General features: G+C 44.5%; 1 protein-coding gene across 1 annotated transcript in view; it reads right to left on the bottom strand.

Annotated features, from left to right (window-relative positions):
* Positions 1–19,156, bottom strand: part of T265_08264 (hypothetical protein) — a gene marked incomplete at both ends in the record, with an annotated part of 108,892 nt that overhangs the window by 30,411 nt on the left and 59,325 nt on the right. Inside the window, 4 exons of the mRNA XM_009174012.1 lie at positions 3,749–3,847; positions 10,314–10,587; positions 11,820–12,149; positions 14,258–14,601. Of these exons, the coding sequence (XP_009172276.1) occupies positions 3,749–3,847; positions 10,314–10,587; positions 11,820–12,149; positions 14,258–14,599 (1,045 nt within the window). The remainder of the gene's footprint in view (positions 1–3,748; positions 3,848–10,313; positions 10,588–11,819; positions 12,150–14,257; positions 14,602–19,156) is intronic.

The following is a 19,156-nucleotide window of genomic DNA, read 5'->3' on the forward strand; positions in this document are numbered from 1 at the left end:
CATTCATTCATTCATTCATCCATCCATTTATTCATTCATTCATTCATTCATCTATTAATTCATTACTTCATTCATGCATTCATGCATTCAATCAATAAATCAATAAATCAACAATAAATCAATCAATCAAATATACATTCAGCTGTTTATTTCTTCAGTTATTCATCAAATAATCGATCAAATAATCAGTCAAACATTCATTCAATCTTCCACTCATTCGTTGATTTAGCTACTGACTCTTTTAGTTAGTCAGTCAACTTTTCCCACCTCATAGTTCACCATTCAGCCACAAACGTTACATAAATGTACACTGTTTCGAGTTTCCGCACTCTCACTCGCTGAGGACAGAGGAGAATTACGGGAGGTTAAACAAGCATCAGCTGAACTGGTGTGATAAGTTCATACAGATTGATTCGATTTATGGTCGAGCCATATTTCTGGTGTGTCACTTGTAAACGGCTTACTCTGGAGAGGGCGATGGTACGCTTATTTATATCCCCGATCTCAGTCCAATCTGATCCTCTAAGCTTGCAAAAAGTTTGAATGATCTGAGAGGTGATTGCGTGCCCTGTTCGAACGGGTTCCAGCTAGGTCACAACACGAATGAGTGGCACAAAGTGGATGGTGGTACCTCTCTCGACGACAGCGAGGCCTTTCACTCTTCACAGCTTTCCCAGTACACACACCATATAACAGCCAACTAGGTTAGCGTTAAAACTAATCGAAACAAACAATTCTAGGTCAAGGGTGAAACAGAAACCAGTTGAGCAATGGCTGCATGCGCGTAAAGCCACACTAGTTTTGTTGAATTTTCTCGAAACTTTATGTGATACTAGCCTTGTATTCAGTGCATAATATTGGTAGCTCGGGTGAGCTTATCGGTTGTTGACCAGGTAGTTGTTCATTTGTTCGCCGAGCTTGGCAATTGGCCTGCAAACGTTTCGTCGCCATACGAGGAGACATCATCAGGGCGCAGTTGGGTGGGTACTTCCCCCTTGCGTTTATATAGCATTCGAAGGCTATCTGTTATCTTCCGACGTCATTGGCTACTTGACGGGTAACGAATCTGGTGAGTCTATTGGTCCATTTGTGATCTTTGTTGCGTTGTGGTCTGCGTTCCTTTGTGTCGATTGGTTCTTCTGATAACCTTCTAAGTGTCCTGTCTGCTGTCAACTCAGCAAAACCCGTTTTTTATTCGGAGCATATGTTTTCAAGGAATCGTTGATAGGTATCGTTGAGCAACTCCACCAGCTTCGCTATAGAGTAGATGCTGCCGGGAGACACTTCTGGTTCACGCCAATCGTCAGATATCGATTGATGTCAGTGTTTAATTCTATGCGTCATTTTTTGGCGTTGATATTGCTGGACTGTTTAGGCCATTTCCACAACGTCTCTCATTTTCTCAGCATGAGATACTTTGGAGCTCTATCTCACATTCTTAGTAAGAGCCCAGAGGAAAGATGACACAAATGCAGTCGGATTCCTAACAACATCATCACCGTCGACATCGAAAGCATGACGTCCCTGGAAAACCCGGAACTTAGCTGCTGTGCAGTCACAATTGTGAAAAACTTATTGTGAAGAGTAAAGATGGATGGGGAGACTTAATCCTAGCTTAAACACAATCTTTTTGAGGTGCATATGCCTCCAGACATTTCCAGGCAATCTGGAGGGAAATTAACAGCTGGAATGCCAATGACGTCGATTAGTAGCCTTATCTTGTGGCTTCCCCAACGATGTACGGAAAGAATCAAATTGACCTCCTCCTGCAGGACGAGTTACAGCGACTCTAGAAGAGCGTTTTGTAATCTTAGTCCTATTCCTCTGCCAGATCAAAGCTTCCCCAACGATGTACGGAAAGAATCAAGTGGACCTCCTCCTGCAGGACGAGTTACACCGACTGTGGATGAGCGTTTTATAATCTCAGCCATATTCCTCTGTCAGATCAAGGGATGACCACATCTCAGCTCCTACCACTCTGAACTAGGCACGGAAAGCAACATCCCTTCGGTAACTGATGGCTCAACATGCCTAACAAATGGCCGAATGACCACAGTTTCTGGTGGTGGACGCATTTTTCGACTGAAGACTCCGTTGCTTAATCAGTTATACGTTTTCTAAGTGCCTCATTACGGGTTTGCCGACACCCTCGCGCACGAGTTGTGTTTCCGAGACAATGGTTGTCGAAGACCGGAAGACATTTCAGTTCAGTTGCTCGCGGAGGCCATATCTTGCATCCGTACAGCAAAACGCCCGTACTGTAGCCTGATACACATGTCCCTCAAGATTTAGGGTTGTGCCACTCTGTCGCCATAGGTAGCTCAAATTAGAAAAGGCAATCCAAGCCTTGGGAATTTGCGCGTTTACCTCGTCTGTCAAACTATCATCAGAACTAATAAAACTTCCAAAAAATCTAAAATGCTCTACAACTTTGAATGCTTTTTCTTGGGTTGTAGGTGGCATGTTCAGCGACTGCATATCGAAAAGTGCACAAAGCGCGTGCCAGAGGATGGGTTTACTTTGACCAGTTGATCCAAAATGCCTGCACCTTCCCAGTTTCGAAGATGAGAATGATAGCATCTGCATATTCTACATCAGCAGGGTTTTACTCTCGAGCTATTTGAACACGGGGTTATGAGGACCTTCAAGCTTTGGCCTTATTTTCTCATCGACCACTAGGTATTTTTAGTGAACATCACTTAGTAGGAAGGTCACATTCCTGGAAGAGAACGCCCAGAACCTACAGCTCCACCAGAAACTCAACAGGAAAGCCGGCAAGCTTCCAGGCCAGTCAATCATTCAATCAATTCAGCAAAAGCTGATGAGTGTTCTTGCACGCCACAGAAGCACGACCGAATGTGATCAGCGTTCAGGCATTTCATAGAGACACGATTGATGTTGATGGGTGTTCACTAACGCCTATCAAACAGCCTGGACTAATGTCAGAAAGTCCCCTTTAAATAGCGTGGGGCCATTGTAACTTTTGCTCTCGCACTCGCTTGTTCTGAGTATAGCGGTTGTGTTCCCTTCTGTGAGTCTTTTTTCTCCGGCACTAGGCACTGGAGCGGGTCAGCAGCAGGTACGACAGATTGACGAATCAGCAGACATAACCCCAATTTGTGTACGGAGACTTTTGGAGAGCTTCCCGCATATTTCCATGCATCAGGAAGCCCCATTAGAAAAATAACTCACTACGTTTCCTCACCAATCGAGGTGACATCATCAATGCGTTATTTGGGAGTATAGTGGTGCGTGGCGGTGAGTTAGTGATAGCACAACCACCGCTACGCACCACTGCGCTCCCCAATAACGCACTGATGATGTCAACTCGATTGGTGATGAAACGTTTGCAATCAAATTGCCGAGCTCAGCGAACAAGCTAATGACCATCTACGCTACCTGAAGTACCAACATTTTCCTCTACAGAAAACCTACGATATTCACGAGCTTCTGGGGTATTCCTTGCTTGGCAAGCTTATTTTAGAAGACAGACCGGTCCGTCGAGCCTAATTTGTCTTGTAAATCCAGAAGTACCACTACCGTGGATCGTGCATACGTGTTCTAGCACCTGAATGCGTGTGAAGACTTGGCGAACGCAACCAGGATGGGATCTCACTTGCCTCACGGTCAGATTCCTGTTAGCACCTAATTGAAAATATAGTCGGAACCACGTGTAGTCAAACCAAAAGGTGGAAGGACAAGTCGCATTAATTACTCAAGTCTTCTTTCCGAAAATTGTGTAACTTACCTTTCTCGGACAAAATATTGATCAGCCTTGCAATCTGTTCGGTCTTGTTTAACGAGACACCGGCGGTCACATTATCGTGATTAACATCCATTTCTAGTGCTGTACCGCGGAAAAAACATAACACGATTGTAGAACGAAAATCGTTTTCACTAGAAAAGTGAAAACTGGATACTCAAAGATTATGATGTAAATCCTATTAGAGCTTGCATGTATTTAAATGGTATAAGCATCCGATCAACCTTAGTCAGCTTTCCCTGTTCCAAATCCCCAAGCGTTTTGGAGTAAAATCTCTTTCACTTGATACCATTTCCTTCCATTTTAACGGGCTTTTACGCTCATTCATTCTAGCTATACATCAGAACCAAAGTTCTCTCAGTGTCATAATTTTTGTTGTTGATAAATGTCCGAAACTGTACATTCAAATTTACACCCGGAACCCTGCTTTCCAACCTTCGATCAGCTGATTGTCGAAAAAAAGTAACCAAACTAAAAACCCTGTGGAGGTCACATCCAACAAACTACGAAACAACGCGTCACCCACCACTTTCTGTGAACGGAGGTTGGTGCCTTGAAAGTGGTTTTGCAGGACACCTCACAACAACGCGAGGCAAAGCGAAGCAAACAATCTAATTTCTGGTTGTGCTGAGGATGCACTAGTTGAAATCAAACTCAAGCCATGGTAATTCTGCTGCATCGTAGCAGAACACCCCAGAAGTCAAAAGTGATAGGAGGTCTCGTGACTTCCGCAATGCTGTTTCATATGCCGAATGAATCTATCCAACTGGGTCACATGACGATACATCCACATTTCACAACATTAGTGGTCTGAAATAAAATGCCATCCTTAGATATACACCCATAATTTCCCAAAAGCATGGAGCAACTTTTAGCATTTATCGATGGTTTTACGAGACTCCGACATTGCCTTAAACTATCACCAGTTCGTTGCAACTTGCTTGAACCACTTGTAGGGCACGCATTTACCTGCATCATTGTTGCTCCGTATTTTTGAAAACTCCCACTGGCATCATATTAGAGTGTTAATTACACACTACTTACTATACTTCAGTAGCTGAACAGTGGATCTATGTGAATGCCGACTGTTGGAGGCGATGCAAGTTAGTCTCAATTTGTTCTTCATAATCCCGGATAAACCAAAGGAATAAGTCATCACCACGGTACGGCGGTGGGTCATTCACTTCCTTATAAAGGTTTTAAAGCGGAAATTATCAAACATCACATCATCTGCTGGGTCGCGGAAGTCCAGCGTTGGACATTGATATTCTAGTTTGGCTTGCGCGTCAATAAGAATAAAATTAAAGCTTTCTCTTTTTTCGAAAAAGCTTGGTGGCAATCGGTAGATTTATTGCTAGGCAATGTTTCGCTTTTCACACAAAAGTTTCGTCAGGCCAAGTGACTAGGTTCCGAGGTTGGTGGAGATTTAAGGCGGAAGGAGAACCAATCAGCTAAGTCAAGTTAAATCTCTGTTGGGTATCGGCCGAGGGATTTTAGTGTGTTAGAATGGTTGAACAAGTGTTGGGTCGGCTGGGAAACCTACATGTGTTTGGGTCCTGCCTAGGGTCTAGTTCTTCTGGTTCGGTTCATTTGATGGTTCCTCTTGAACTTCGTTTGAACCTTCTGTCCATCTGTGTGGGTGAACTAGTGCTAAGATAGTTGTGTAAGGGGGATGCTGTGACCTTTGGTCGGTTGGGGTTTCCACCCCTACCCCCCGGTTTTTTCTAATGATCCTAAGTGGATTGACAACCACACCGTCACGTGTCAACTCGGCTTATCTAAGACCGCTTTCCATACGCTCGCTAGCTCCACACCCTCGATTCTATTCACGCTGTGATGCTTAGTGATTTCCACCGCCTCGGCTATCAGCCGTTGTGGTGTGAATCGCAGTCCCCGTCTTAAGACTTCCACATTCTCCAGATCTATTCTATGTCCCGTGTCTAAGGCATGTACCGCCATCGCTGAGTCTTTGACCAGCGTTTGGTATTCTTCTGCATTCCTTGGTGGCTTGTTAATCCTTCTTTTATGCTCACCAATTCTGGTGTGCAATTCCCTGGCAGTTTGTCCTATATAAACCTTAGCACAATCGTTGCAGTTAATTTTGTACGCACAGTCCCTAGTCCTTTCAGCTGGTAGAGGTTCTTTCAACTGGACCAAAACTGAGCGTAGCGTTTTTTCCTTCTGAAAAGCTACTCGAATGTTGGCTAAGTTCAACAACCTTCGAATAACCTCCGATGTTCCTGCTTTATATGGAATGACTGCTGTGCCAATCCATTCCTTACTGGGTCTAGATACTTGGGCCAATATCTTTCTTGGTTGATGCCTAAACAAAATCACTGGGTATCCTATTTCTTGAAGGTTGTTGGAAATCTCGATTTGAGCTGCCGTTCGGTTGATCTCTTCCGTGCTTTCTCCTTAGGAGGATTTTCTCTGGCTCTGAAGCTGATGGTGATTTCGATGTATTTAGTTGCCATTGTGTGCAGTGACGAGGATTTCAGGGTGTCACTTTAGCACACAACTCTATGGATGCAGCGAAATGTAGGATTTAGCAGCTAGTTACTGTAAAATTCAGAGGTTTTTCTGGATAAAAATTGGGCAACAGAATTACTGGTGCGCATCAGTGTCTTGCTCGCTGCGTCTGGTGGTCAAGTGTGCATTTGGACAGGCGACTCCACCGCTTGCAAGATCATAATCAGAATTCAGTAGTGTTTTTCCAGTGTTTTTTTGGCTGGTGCACTGGATTTATCTAAAACCTATACCGGAAATTTTGGGATTAATCCACGGCGTTATTGAATTGGGGCCCAAGAATTTACCACAGAAAGTTGGCAACCAAGCTTCTGAATTAGAAAAAAAACTCAGGAAGTTAATTTCTAGTCTTCGCATATTGAACGAAGTTGAAATCAATGTCGAAGCGAGCGTTTTCACGGAGGGTGGTCTTGCATAGATGTCATGTTCACTCATCTGGACAACTGTGTTGCATACTTTTCGTTACCAACCAAAGTGCCACAATAAGTGCGTAAAAAATCCTTCAGCTGTAACACCCCTTCGGTGTCTAGCAAAGAAATGAGGCTGCTTAAAAAATCCTTCAGCTGTAACACCCCTTCCGGTGTCTAGCTGCCCGAAGGAGGCACGAGGGCTGGGATACTGCCAGGTTGTCCAAGCCTTGACAGGGGAAGCCGAGTGGCAGAGTTTGGGTTCGAACCACGAACCTTCCGTTCAGTAACTTCGCGCTCTAACCATTTGGGCCATCTCGCCCCATAATAAGTGCATAATAAGGTACCTGCGCATCGTAGTGCGTCGTTTGTGGGCGTTGAGCAGCGCTGTGTCTGTGTGTATATACCTCTGTTGTTGACCCTGATGATGATCTCTGACGGGGATTGGTGATTCGGATGCTCAGCCTCGCATGATGAACGATTGGCCAGCTCCTTGTTTGGTCGGCGTCTCGTGACCTTTGAGTTTGACCTCTCCGACTCATTCCGCGCCACCTTCAACCTGTCCATTCCACAGTTACTACTGTTGACGCCCGACTCGCTCATCTGATGTTCTGTTCCCTCTGCATTCTCCAATTATATTGGCGAATATTGGCTTGTAGTGGTACGTAGTCTGAGGCAATGTCCATATGTCGATCGATTGAGTTTGTGGCGGATTGCCATGCTTTTAGAGAATCTCTCGATTACCGTGACAAATCTTTTGGATTCAGTTTGTGCCCTTCTTGATCTCAGTATATTAAAACCAGAGAGGCAGATAATGTTTTCTAGAACTGGTATTGTTTTTTTACTTGTGCAGACAGTTTTCGTCCTCGTTGTTCCACCATAGTATTTATGTCAACCCAGAAAGTTAATTCGGTAAGAAACATTGCTTTCGGTATCCTGATCGACTTTCTCCTCGGGTGTTGAAAACGAGCTCCTCAACGTGGCGGTTAGCCTTCGGGCTACCACGATTCCTGTTGACTGTAACAGCTGTGCTGTGATTTCAACTACCGTTTTCGTTGGTAATTGATCAGGTGACTGTTGATTTGTTTGCCGAGCTTAACAGTTGCCTTGCAAATGTTTCGTTACAGTTCGATATGGCATATTCAGTGATCCGTTGGGTGGGTAGTCCCCCTTTTCGTAATTGCGTTTATATGGTTCACAAAGAGTAGCTTTGGAGTGTAACTTGACTGGCCAGATTCTGATTGGTCTGATCACAATCTGTATTGCGTTGTGGTTTGAAGTTCTTGCTTGCTGGCAAGTCAATTGCGAAGCCTGGAGATTTGATCAGCAGCCACGTGATTATTTAGCAATTAATGCACCCAAGCTTACCACTATTTCAATACGGTTTTCACGTATGGCAGGACGACATTATGCCTGTATGTTCAATCTATCATCTCGTCACTAGCTAACGAGTAAGCCGTGTGAACTGATGTTCGCTGAGTTGCCAAGCTGCAGGCAGGTAGATGTAAGTTCACAGGGCACGTCGCGTCCTTCTATTCTCCAATTGAGATTCCAACCTGCGAGGGAAGTCAGTTTTTGCCATTATGCATTTCAGGAATCCTTAGGATGATTCCACTCGCCTCGTAGCTGAAGAATAAACCGTTTGGCGACGAGCGCCTAATCAACAGTATGATTAACTAGCACTTGCATCTGATATATCACTGCGAAAAATCCCTTTACCTCCTTATACTATCAGCCATCTGTGAGTAGCCCAGAAGAGATAAAATCCACACGACGGGTTAGTTAGCCGAGAAGTCGACGGGCCAATCGATATTTTGACCAACTGGTGTGAATCAGGTGACCGAAGGACAAGCGCTGTCATATCAAGTGAAACAAGCAGAACATAAGGTAGAACATACGTCGAACACAAGGTTGACGGAAACCCGGGGACTGCGCCTACCTGATGAGCCCCAAAAAGGGCGAAACCGTTCGAGGGCTGTCGACGGATTTTCAGCAACCATATGAGTAGTACATTACAAAGATGTCACATCCTGTTTTAATCACACCGCCAGTCAGTCACTGATGACCGAACGGTTTAGTCTTCAACTACGGGAGGTTGCAGATTCGGACCGTTGGAGACTCGTGAGATTTGCACTGCTGGTGAGCGCCAACAAGGCCGAAGCATGCCTACAGTGCTGCTCGCTTTTTAGGGATGGACTGAATTCACCTGCAGGGCAAAATCACGATCGGAGGCTTTCGTGCCATCCCCTAATATCAAAACCATCAGCAGCTGTGGCCGAAAGTTAGAGTGAATCGTATGAATTTGAAGCCTGGCATAATTTCCGCATGCCTGAGCATTAATTGAGCGGTGACTCATCTGAAAGCGATTGCTGAGACTGCTTTGTATCGTGAGTTACGAAGTATGATTCCATTCGAAAATTTGGTCCAGCAGGCAACTACTAACAAGCAAACTGATTCAGACACCAGATTTCACGGTGTTTTTGATGGTAGGAAGTTGTTGTGGAAAAAACCGACCTCGCAGTACAGCATAAAGGAGTAACGTGTGTGGACCAATTACGAATATGTAATTAGTTAGATTATATTGGATTCTATTTGGACACATTTATGTCCTGTGCCCCGCTGGTGGATGACTCTAGGTAACTACCTTGTCAAAGTTTACTCACCTTTCATGACCAAAATGACCCTCCACCACCTCGTGAATTTTGTGACCGAGACCTGCTAGGTCGTTCGAATTTTATTCTACTAGGTGATTCGATTTGGGGACTAAACTAACAACTGTGCATTTTCAGGTCCGGTGGTTTGTGACGAAATAAAATGCACGACGTCTATTGGTCGAGGTTTCGGCCACCTTGATTGACCTACTCGTGGTGACCGAATGTATAGTCCATTCAATCCAATATGATAATCGGACAAGTAGTCGAACATTGGGTAGTCATTTTGAACTAGTCTAACCGTACATTTTGTACACCACAGGGTTGCTTTGTCCGTTTGCAAAGCGCTGGCTTTTCGTCTTTGTTAGGTGAAATCCCCCACGGATCCCGCTTTACCGCTCGCACTCAGGTGCTGCTACGGCCGAGAAGTCCATCCCATGCAAGATTGGCCAAAAATTCGGGATGCTTGCCGGCCCGGCATCAAGCCGGGATCTGATTGGTTGAAAGTCTGGACCCAACAGCCAATCATGACCCAGTATTGGCCGAATGCCGGGCACATCCAGAACGCGTCAGAATTTCCAGAAATTTATAGCCGTCTACGCTATGTATACATGAAGCGCTGTACAACTGCTCCTGACTTCGTTTTGGGCGTTCAGATACCTTGTGCACCTTAGGTGGTTGTTTTGACGTGAACCCTAGCTTGGGAGGCTCAGACCGAGAACTAATCTGAGAAAAATACCGTTACTACAGTCTTACATGCTATTTATCCACCAAGGCAAGTAGTAGGGAACCCTAACGTGGCTGTTGGCTAATTACCATGTCTTTGGCAGTTCTGTTTAGTACGATCAGCACATTTCATCAGTTTCTGGGTGAGGTGTTGAAAATGAAATCATTCTCTCCACAAACTCACAAGTTACATGGGTTACATCAGTTTCGTAAGTTCTGATGACACGAAGGTTAGCTTACCAGTCACGGCCTCCATCAAATTCGTGATCCGTTTGTTACATGAGGAAGCGTCTGTTCCCGTTTGATCCCCGAATGCCTGTCTGCACCAATCCAAAATGCTCACATACAAACACCAAGGTGTTCGGTGCATCAGCGCACGATCGATACCCAGGTAGGCTGCTTGTGGTTGCAAAACGTTTCTGAGTTGAACATGTCCTTCGGTGACCACAATTAGGGCACTTTGTTCCGGATCTTCACCAACTGGAACACTGTGACCCTGTAACCAGCTGATGATCTTGGGAGACGCATTCAGAAAAAAAACCGTAGCTTAGCCATGAACATTGGGAGATTTTGGAAAACCGGTTAGAAAACCTCGGAATAGTGGATAAGAGATGTAAAACTGTTCAGTAAAATTGTGAAGATACGGAAGGAGCTGTTACACCGAAATCAGTAAGAACTGATTCTTATTCTAATTTAGTCTTTAGCTACATAGAAAAGAGGAACGAACATTTCTAGCAGGGATGATTTGACCAATCACGTTTACACAACAGATGGTATGGCGAGAAGGAGAGCAAACCAGGTGGAAATGAGATTAAGCTATGGGTAGCAGCTCTCTATGAACATATCCGAATTCGGATGATCTTCATTCTCGATGAAGAATTGCCCTACTGCTTCTAGGTGACCACTCTTGATTTCAAACGCCTCATGCTCTGTTTGTCCAAACTGGAGCACATACAGGGTCAATATATATCGATCACTGTGCACTTGAAGTGTTGAATTCTGTCAACTACATCCGCTCATGCTGATTGATTTGGAGACATCATCATCATCATCACCATCATCGTCATCATCATCATCTTCATCATCCAGAGGTTTTTGTTGCTCACACTCAGTCAGCGTAATCTCATCTGCTGCGAGAGTGTTGCAGCTGGCCACGTCGTCCTGAGGTCGACACTGTGAGAAGGTCATATGACTGATTCACCGACCTCACAGGAATGAAGAAACCAATGTGGTTTGAAGATCCGATTATATCTTTCTCTAAATATAATCTTTTCCACTTCCTAAGTTCGACGGATTTTCAGCAACCTTATGAGTAGTGCAATACAACTGTATAAGTTCATAAATGTTTACTTTCAGCGATTTTTGTTAAGGGTAAATAGTCGTAGCTGCATAAAATAGTTTTCTCAGATAACTTCACCGCCACTACACTTTACAAAGTTTTGAGTTTATGGCTGGACTTCTAAATCTGAAAATCTGAAGTTCACTTTTTTTGCTATAGACTGATTCTTTTGAAAGATGGAATCTGGTAGTATATCAATGCGGGGCGGTATAATGGAGTTTGGAGCGCGTCTGTTTTAATTCATTCCCATTACCACTGTATTTCACGTCTGAACCTTCTGAATACACCTTTTGAAGTATAAACGGTATTTCAGTTAAAAACAATTTTAAAGTATTTGCAGAATGCGCTTTAAAACCTCTACGTGATAACAAAGATGGGGCCAGTAATGAATTCACTTCAGAATTTACCATGTTCATCGCCTCCGGTAAACTTGGTGAGTTGTAACTAGGGAGTTGTGATGCGTCTTCCCAATGAGCTGCTTTCATTGCATCCAATGATATTGGCACCATATCTGCTGTTGCTCCCGGCTCATGGGTGGGGTCTGGTGTCTGCGGGTTGTGAAGCACATTCTCGTAAAATCCATTGCTCAAGTTGGTCGCGGTTTGTAACCAGTGTGTGTACTCCTCGGATAAGTTGGGTCCAACATGTTCTCCTGGAAGTGGATTTGTCTCTGTACTGCTATTCTGGGGACGCACAAAGCTTTCCGGGCGAATATTCACGGTGAACCGATCAACAGTCTGAATTTGTCAAAAGATGAAATTCGCAATGAATGTTTGGTTAGGTAGAACTCTTGTTTACACAACACACTACCTGTAATGCTGCTGGAAACCCTTTAGATTTTGCTCTTCCTGAGGTTTCTTGCAGTTGGAAAACCAAACTCATTTGTAAGTCAAGTTGATGTTAACGAGCGTCAAGGAAGTAATCATGAACGGCTAACCCTTGGTATGCCATGTGAGAGAGTTTTTCGGCTTGGTCGTTGCTGTGGGATTGGCCACGTAACGTGGCTATCCCTCTGGGCTAGTAGATAGGTACCAAGTCACAAAACGTGCATTTGACGACGTTGATTATAAAGACTGTACGTGGTTGCTAATGGGTCCGAATAGCGCAGTAGGTTGTCTCATCACCAACCGGCAGGTAGGATGAGCCACATGTGGCAACTGAGTCAGTTCCACCTGGGCTTAAATATTTGCACATACAAAGCAGAAATTGTCACTAATAACCCCCGTAATAGATTCAGGCGATTTCTTACGACTAACTGGTTAATAAATTTGATTGGCTGAGAGCACTCGAGTGGATAACCATAAATTTTCGTGATAGCGCCGAGGGATTCGGCCTACGCAAGCAGTCGTGCGTCTTGTTCCTCCAATATTTTTTTTCTCAAAACGAATGGAATTTCGATCGTTGCCTTCCCCGCTTGCTTGTCAACTTTTGTTCGTTTTCAGTGTCATGCTAGGCCTCGGTGTTATTACGCCCTTCGCTAACTCGGCATTTACAGAATGGATGTTTCAGTGTCAATTCACTGTGATTTTTCTATCGTTGGTGATTGCAGCGGTTCGTGTTCCTCCGGTGTTAGGACGGGCTCACGGTGTGGCAAGAGCACAGTACAGCATCAAACCAAAGAAATTAGCATCTCATTCAATTCTTTTTTTCATTCAGATCGACTAGCTTTTTAAATGAAGTTGCTTCATGAGGATCTTGGAATGCTGGATGCTGGAATCATCATCATCATCATCGTCATCTGTAATAACCGCGTACTCGTCGTACAGTGTTTGTGGCTGCCGCGGTTTCGTTCACCGATGTTTCGGGCAGGTGGGGTAGGTAGCTGTGGGTTGCAGGCGGGAGCTGATAAAGTGATACATAATTCCAGCACTGTCAGTGGGCCATCAAGTGGAGGATGGGGAAGAGAGCTGTAGGAAGACGGCAGTCACCAGCGCAGCTGAGTTTGTTGGTAACGGCTTTTATACTTCGCTGCCAAGTCGTTGTTTGACCGCCTCTGGCTCTCTCCCACCCTTCACATGGTAGGGTGAAAAGAGCGCTTCGAGGAAGTCGGCATACGCAACACGTGGCCAAGCCAGCGCAACCAACGCAGTGTGATCAGTTCGTCTATCTGGGGTGAATTGTCTCTCCCGAATACCGTTCGACGGAACTCGATGTTTTTCTATCGAGATCCAGCTATGCAATCGAACTGATTGCCACCAAACAACCGATCTTATTCTGGTAGTGAGTCACGAGTAGATTACTCAAGGCTTGAATGCTACTGTTCAGGTCCCGTTGACTGATCAGCAATGTTTAGACGGGGTATCNAGTAATATGGAGCCCACCGCAGCATTGTAAACTCGACCCTTGACAGAGAAGCTCATGTCACGTGACGTAGATTCCCGAGAAATCGTTTCCCGAGGGAATTCGCATTCTGGGCCAAAGCAAGAAAGGAGTTAGGCTTCTGCTCACCGTGTCCCCACTTGTGGTTAGCGGGTGCTTAAGGTAAACTGAAATGACGCGCAAACAACCTAGCTACGTCAACGTGAGAAGCAAGAATCAGAATAAAACGCAAGTGAAACTGGTTTCACGGTGCCCTCATGATCTGTTTCCATTATCCCCTGCACAACATGGCCAATCAGCGAGTATAATCCTAAAAACTTGAAACTGTCATCACTTTTCTGCAGGATTTAGCGTGATTTTCGTGAATTTGGTGTAGGTTTAACTTTTTTTCATAGTAATACATTCAACAATTAAGTGTCGTGCAATAGTGGTACAAAACTATCCTCAGGGCAGAGAAAGTCTCCAAGAAAAGAGCAGAATAAAACACAAGAATCCAATAGTCCCGGTAAAACAAAGCGTGGCTAACCTCTGCTCCAGAGAATTTGCCCAACACCGCTGATATTTGGACTACTGGTGCCTGGTCGCGTCCAAGCTCCACCCCTTGTCGTCCAGCTGTGATGACGTCTAAAGCCAGCCAGAACGTATATGCTGTTTGTATGGTTCCATCACCTGACCGCATAAGCAAGCGTGGGCGCTTTTCTGACAGGGGCGATTGATCGTTCGAACATGAAATGCCGGGTGCGGATTGTTTTTCACTGCTCCAACGGCGTTTGGATCCAGTTTGGACTGGATCAGTGGATTGAGATAGGTGAGGGGATGTGGTACCAGAAGAGAGGGCAGTATTCGTGATTAGTGCGTTCGTGCTCATCCCTGTGGGTTTGTACGGAGTGGAAACAGATGAGAAGGGACTAGATGAGGAAACAGGACATGAAACGTAGAGTGCACTGCATTGCAATGATGGATGTTTATGCACTGAGTAAACACGGTTCGACATATGAATCCAAAACGCCAAGGTAAGAAAGAGTGCTGCTTCCAGGAAAGGACAACACCGTTTCGTGCTTCCTCAGGATGGGCGACGCCAGTAACAAACGTACAATGAGCTCTTCTTCCATTCCTGTCACTTACAGAGAGGGAATGAGTGTTCATTCCGACTATACGTTGGTTGTTTTCCGCAGCTGCTCTTGTGGAAACGGCTACTTCTCAAGAGGTATTTAGACTTGACTACTGAGAGAGTATTAGGTAGTATAGAAGCATGAACAAAATTGGAGACTGACGCTGCTTAACTGTAATGTCGGCTAGTGCGTTTCAGTGAGTGCAATGAAGATCGATACAAGATTCAAAATTCACCGCACAACTACGAACTGGGAAACTAATACAATATTCCGTGTAGCTTTGACCATCAGCGGAAAAATCAATTTGTCGAACTTCAAGTCCTTGAGCTTATAAGCTGTTTCTCTCGTCATAACCGACCCCGCTTGTTCCTCTTCTAATGATAATCAATATACTCAATTTTCGGATATTCCAGAGCCCCTGTCTGAGAACAGACGCAACAGTGATTGAACGACAGCAAATTCAAAAGAATATCCCTGTCCATTTTATGCACTTCATTAATGAAACTCCATATGTTCTCAACTCTTATGTTGTATTATCTTCTGCTACTGTTTGGGATCTCAGCCTCATTTTGGTAGCACAACCCTGGAAAACGGAGTGGGGCCGCAGTCGCTGGAACGGATGCAGATCCATTCCACGTAGCTACCGCACCAGTTGAGCTGTGGCGTATAAAGCTGCTAGAAAACTGTCGAAGCATGAGACGGTTGCCTGGACACCGTTTCAGCGGCGGATAACACAGAATACCACATAGGAACGCCAGAGGTGACGTAGTGGATGAACAGTTTGTCAACGTGCATAACTCAATCAAACAGTAGCTTTCTCCGCCGTGAAATGCCTTTTGTCTTCAGGGTCAGTGAAAAGCGCCAGAAAAGCTCGACTTTCATGAAAACCAGTGATGCTGCAGAGAGTTCAAGTTGTCACGATTGTACTAAAGGGCACACAAATTGTATATAATAACAGTGTGTTGGGAGACATCCCTAAGAGACACGGCTTCGCTGGGAATATCTTGCAGACTAACCGATAAAATCTGAACCAACTGAGAGGTATTCATAGTGGAAAAATCAAGGCAACGAAAATGAATAAAGGGGGTAATCAAAAGTGGTAGTATCTGGTGGCAGAATTACTGAACTTCACGTGCAAACATCATAATAGGCAACATTTACGAAAGATTATGATCTATACAGTCCTCAATGTAAATTCGGACATAAAAAATGCAAAAAGGTCCTTAATTGGCCCGATCCGAACCTGAGAACTCTCACCGTTCACCCATTAGCAACGGAAGCTGTCCCCATCATCAGCATATGAATTCCACATTCCTCATAGACGGCTTTTAAGAGCCTTTTGGTCAAATGAATGATTTACTCGACTAGTGGAGAGCCTGATGATTATTTTTTAGAGATATCCGTTGCCATTTCGGGCAATCTCCTCTTGTTGAGTTCATTTCAGCTGTCGACAGGTTATGATCAGTCATCCTGGACTGCTCGTAAAATTGTATGCTTGAACCTTTTTTTCAACCTTGTTCCATTGATTGAAAAACGATCTTATGCGGTACAACTGTTTTTGTTTGGGTTTAAGCCGTAAAATACAGCCGAAAATGTAAGGGACATGTCGCCACAGACGGCCCTGATGAAATGAACACATGAGCAACGTTTTTTCCTGAAAAACTACCTGTTAAAGTCAGACAGATGGGAACATGCCTGTAGTACCGTTGTTGTCAATGTAATACTGCAGGGTTTGGTGTTCCTGCTCGTCGCGTTACGTAAAAGACACATGGCTAAAGTTGTGCGGTTTGAATAGCCTGATCGTTTAAAATATGTCAGATCAGTCTATCACTTTAAAATATATGGAATTTGCAACACAAGGTCAGTAAGCATGTCAACTAGTGAAAAACGGATTCACAGGGTTGACCAAATGGTTCGGCACTTAGATGCTCAGTTAACAGCAGAAGCCAGGATTTTAGGGGACGAACCTATCCGAAGGTTTGAGGATTCCCTTATCTCTTCAACACAGAAGGTTGGGAAGTGACTCGTTATTTAACTAGAATGACGGGGGAGTAGATCTAAGGAACTGACATCTCACGCCTCATGAAACGGCAACAACCGCGAGAGGCGTTGGTTGAATTTTCTGGTCAGTACGCTGAGGCAAATGGTCAAGTTTCGGAACAGTATATCACCGAAAATAGTGTCCACAGTGACTGGTTATGCATCTCAAGGCAGCAAACACCCTTTGCTCAGCTGAACAGGAACTGTCTGGTGTACGCGATTGCACCATGCCAGTAGAATAGGAATTTATGGGGTCACCCATCCCTTTCTACGACTGAGCGACTGGCTGACTGACAGTCAAATGGCCGACAGTGGTGTCCGCACGAGCCGTTCATCTGAGTTGTTTGGAATAGCAGAACGGGACTTATCTGAACGAGTTGCGACTCTAGCGTTGTGAACCTCAGGAAGACTGGATGGGACTCGCTGTTGAAAATTGTTGGAAATGCTCAAGTATCATCAACATCACCACATAGGGCAGTTCATTGCTTGTGTTTTCAGGACCCTTTTTCAAAAGTAAAAATGGCTATCATTACTACTTCAAATCGATCTTCAGCGTCAAGCGTCTGCATTTTAACGGTGTTTGACCAGTTGCTGCTATTTGAATAATATCACATCACGTCGCAGATTATCGGGGTAGTGTAAACCGCCCATCAGGCAGCATCGTTCAATGAGGGATTAAAACAAAAGGCCTTTTACTATTCCTGAACTTCCAATTCACATGCCACTCATGTTATATTTACGACTGATATTTTGTTCAAAACTTCACTTGCCTCGACCCGACTATGCTTAACGGGTTCGCCAGAACTACACTACTCATGAGGTTGCTGAAAACTCCTAAATAGTTGACGACCTGGTTCTCCCTCCTTGGGGCTCATCATGTCAACTTTATGTTCTGCTCGAACCCAAACTGCGTGTAATTCGACCTATACACCCAACTACGTACCAGTTTGGTCGTGGGCTGTCGAAGAGTTAGCAGCAACCTTGTTAGTAGTTTCCTTTGTGAGAAACAGTAATGTTTTCAGGATCTCACTGTCAGGTCAGCACATATCCAGCAGTTAAAATAATGTCAATGCTTAAAATGAGCCGTTGATATCATTTCGATGGTTAACGTAAAGAGCGAAGCACCATGAAACAAATCAGTGGGTGGAAAAATGAAAAACTCATCTAATTTGACTGTTTTTTTTATCTGAACGTCTGTTGAATGAGTGGGTCCAACAGCGTGTACCACTCGGCCAAGTTCAATTCAAAGTTGGCATAAATCGATTTTGACAGCACAGTGCCGATTCACTCAGCCGTACAGCGGCTGCGTCAACCGTTGCCAAGTAACGCCATCAGATCGATATCGGCAGTCTACGGAGCACGCTGTAAGTGCCTTGAAACCTATCGCTTGGGTTGATCATGTGACCAGTCTCAAATCTATCTGATGCAATCGAACTTTTGTTTGTGTTAATTGATCTATTAGTATTGGGACATGAGGGGTCTTTTGTACAGTTGTCGTGTCGTGCGTTCAACATACTCTGATTTAAAGATACGGCGAAAAACGTACATAGCCAATCTCTGAGTGTGAACTAAAAAAACTGATCACCAAGTTGTGTACTCTACACTAATTGGCAAATTTAATTATTGCTAACGGGGACTCGGCTGCCGAAATTCCCATTACCAAAAAGTTTGTTTGCAAAAGCCTTTGATGTATTCATCAAACACTTCAACCATTGGAAGATAGGCGTAAGTCACTCTCAGGGCAGACTCACTCGGGTGACTCAGCTCTTCCAGAGCCAGTCACATCTTTGATATGAACGAGTTGGGGCCCCACCATGCGCTGTTGTATACCAAGGGCCCCTTTAAAGTATTAATAATCTGCAAATATACACTCATTTGCAAACTAATTTGTTTTTTTTTGCGAGACTGACCTGGAACTAGCCGAATCTCTAGTTTGTGATGTTCTCAGGTAACTGAATGTGCTGCACCAGGCCGTCTCATGTTTCAGTCGCTACGATATTCGAGATGTCGCGATACATGTATATCTTTGTAATGTACTACTCATAAGATTGCTGAAAATCCGCCGACAGCCCACGACCGGTTTCCCCCTTTGCCTGAAAACATCAAGAACGAGAGATTCAGCTGGGTCCCATGTGAGTCTCTCGAAAAACCAAATTAGTTTGCAAACGAGTGTATATTCGCTAATTTCGTGCAATTTGGTTTCAAGTAGAACATAAGGTTGACGGAGACCCGGGGACTGCGCCTACCTGATGAGCCCCAAGAAGGGCGAAACC

Source organism: Opisthorchis viverrini (assembly GCF_000715545.1).
Source record: "Opisthorchis viverrini unplaced genomic scaffold opera_v5_210, whole genome shotgun sequence".
Taxonomy (NCBI): domain Eukaryota; kingdom Metazoa; phylum Platyhelminthes; class Trematoda; order Opisthorchiida; family Opisthorchiidae; genus Opisthorchis; species Opisthorchis viverrini.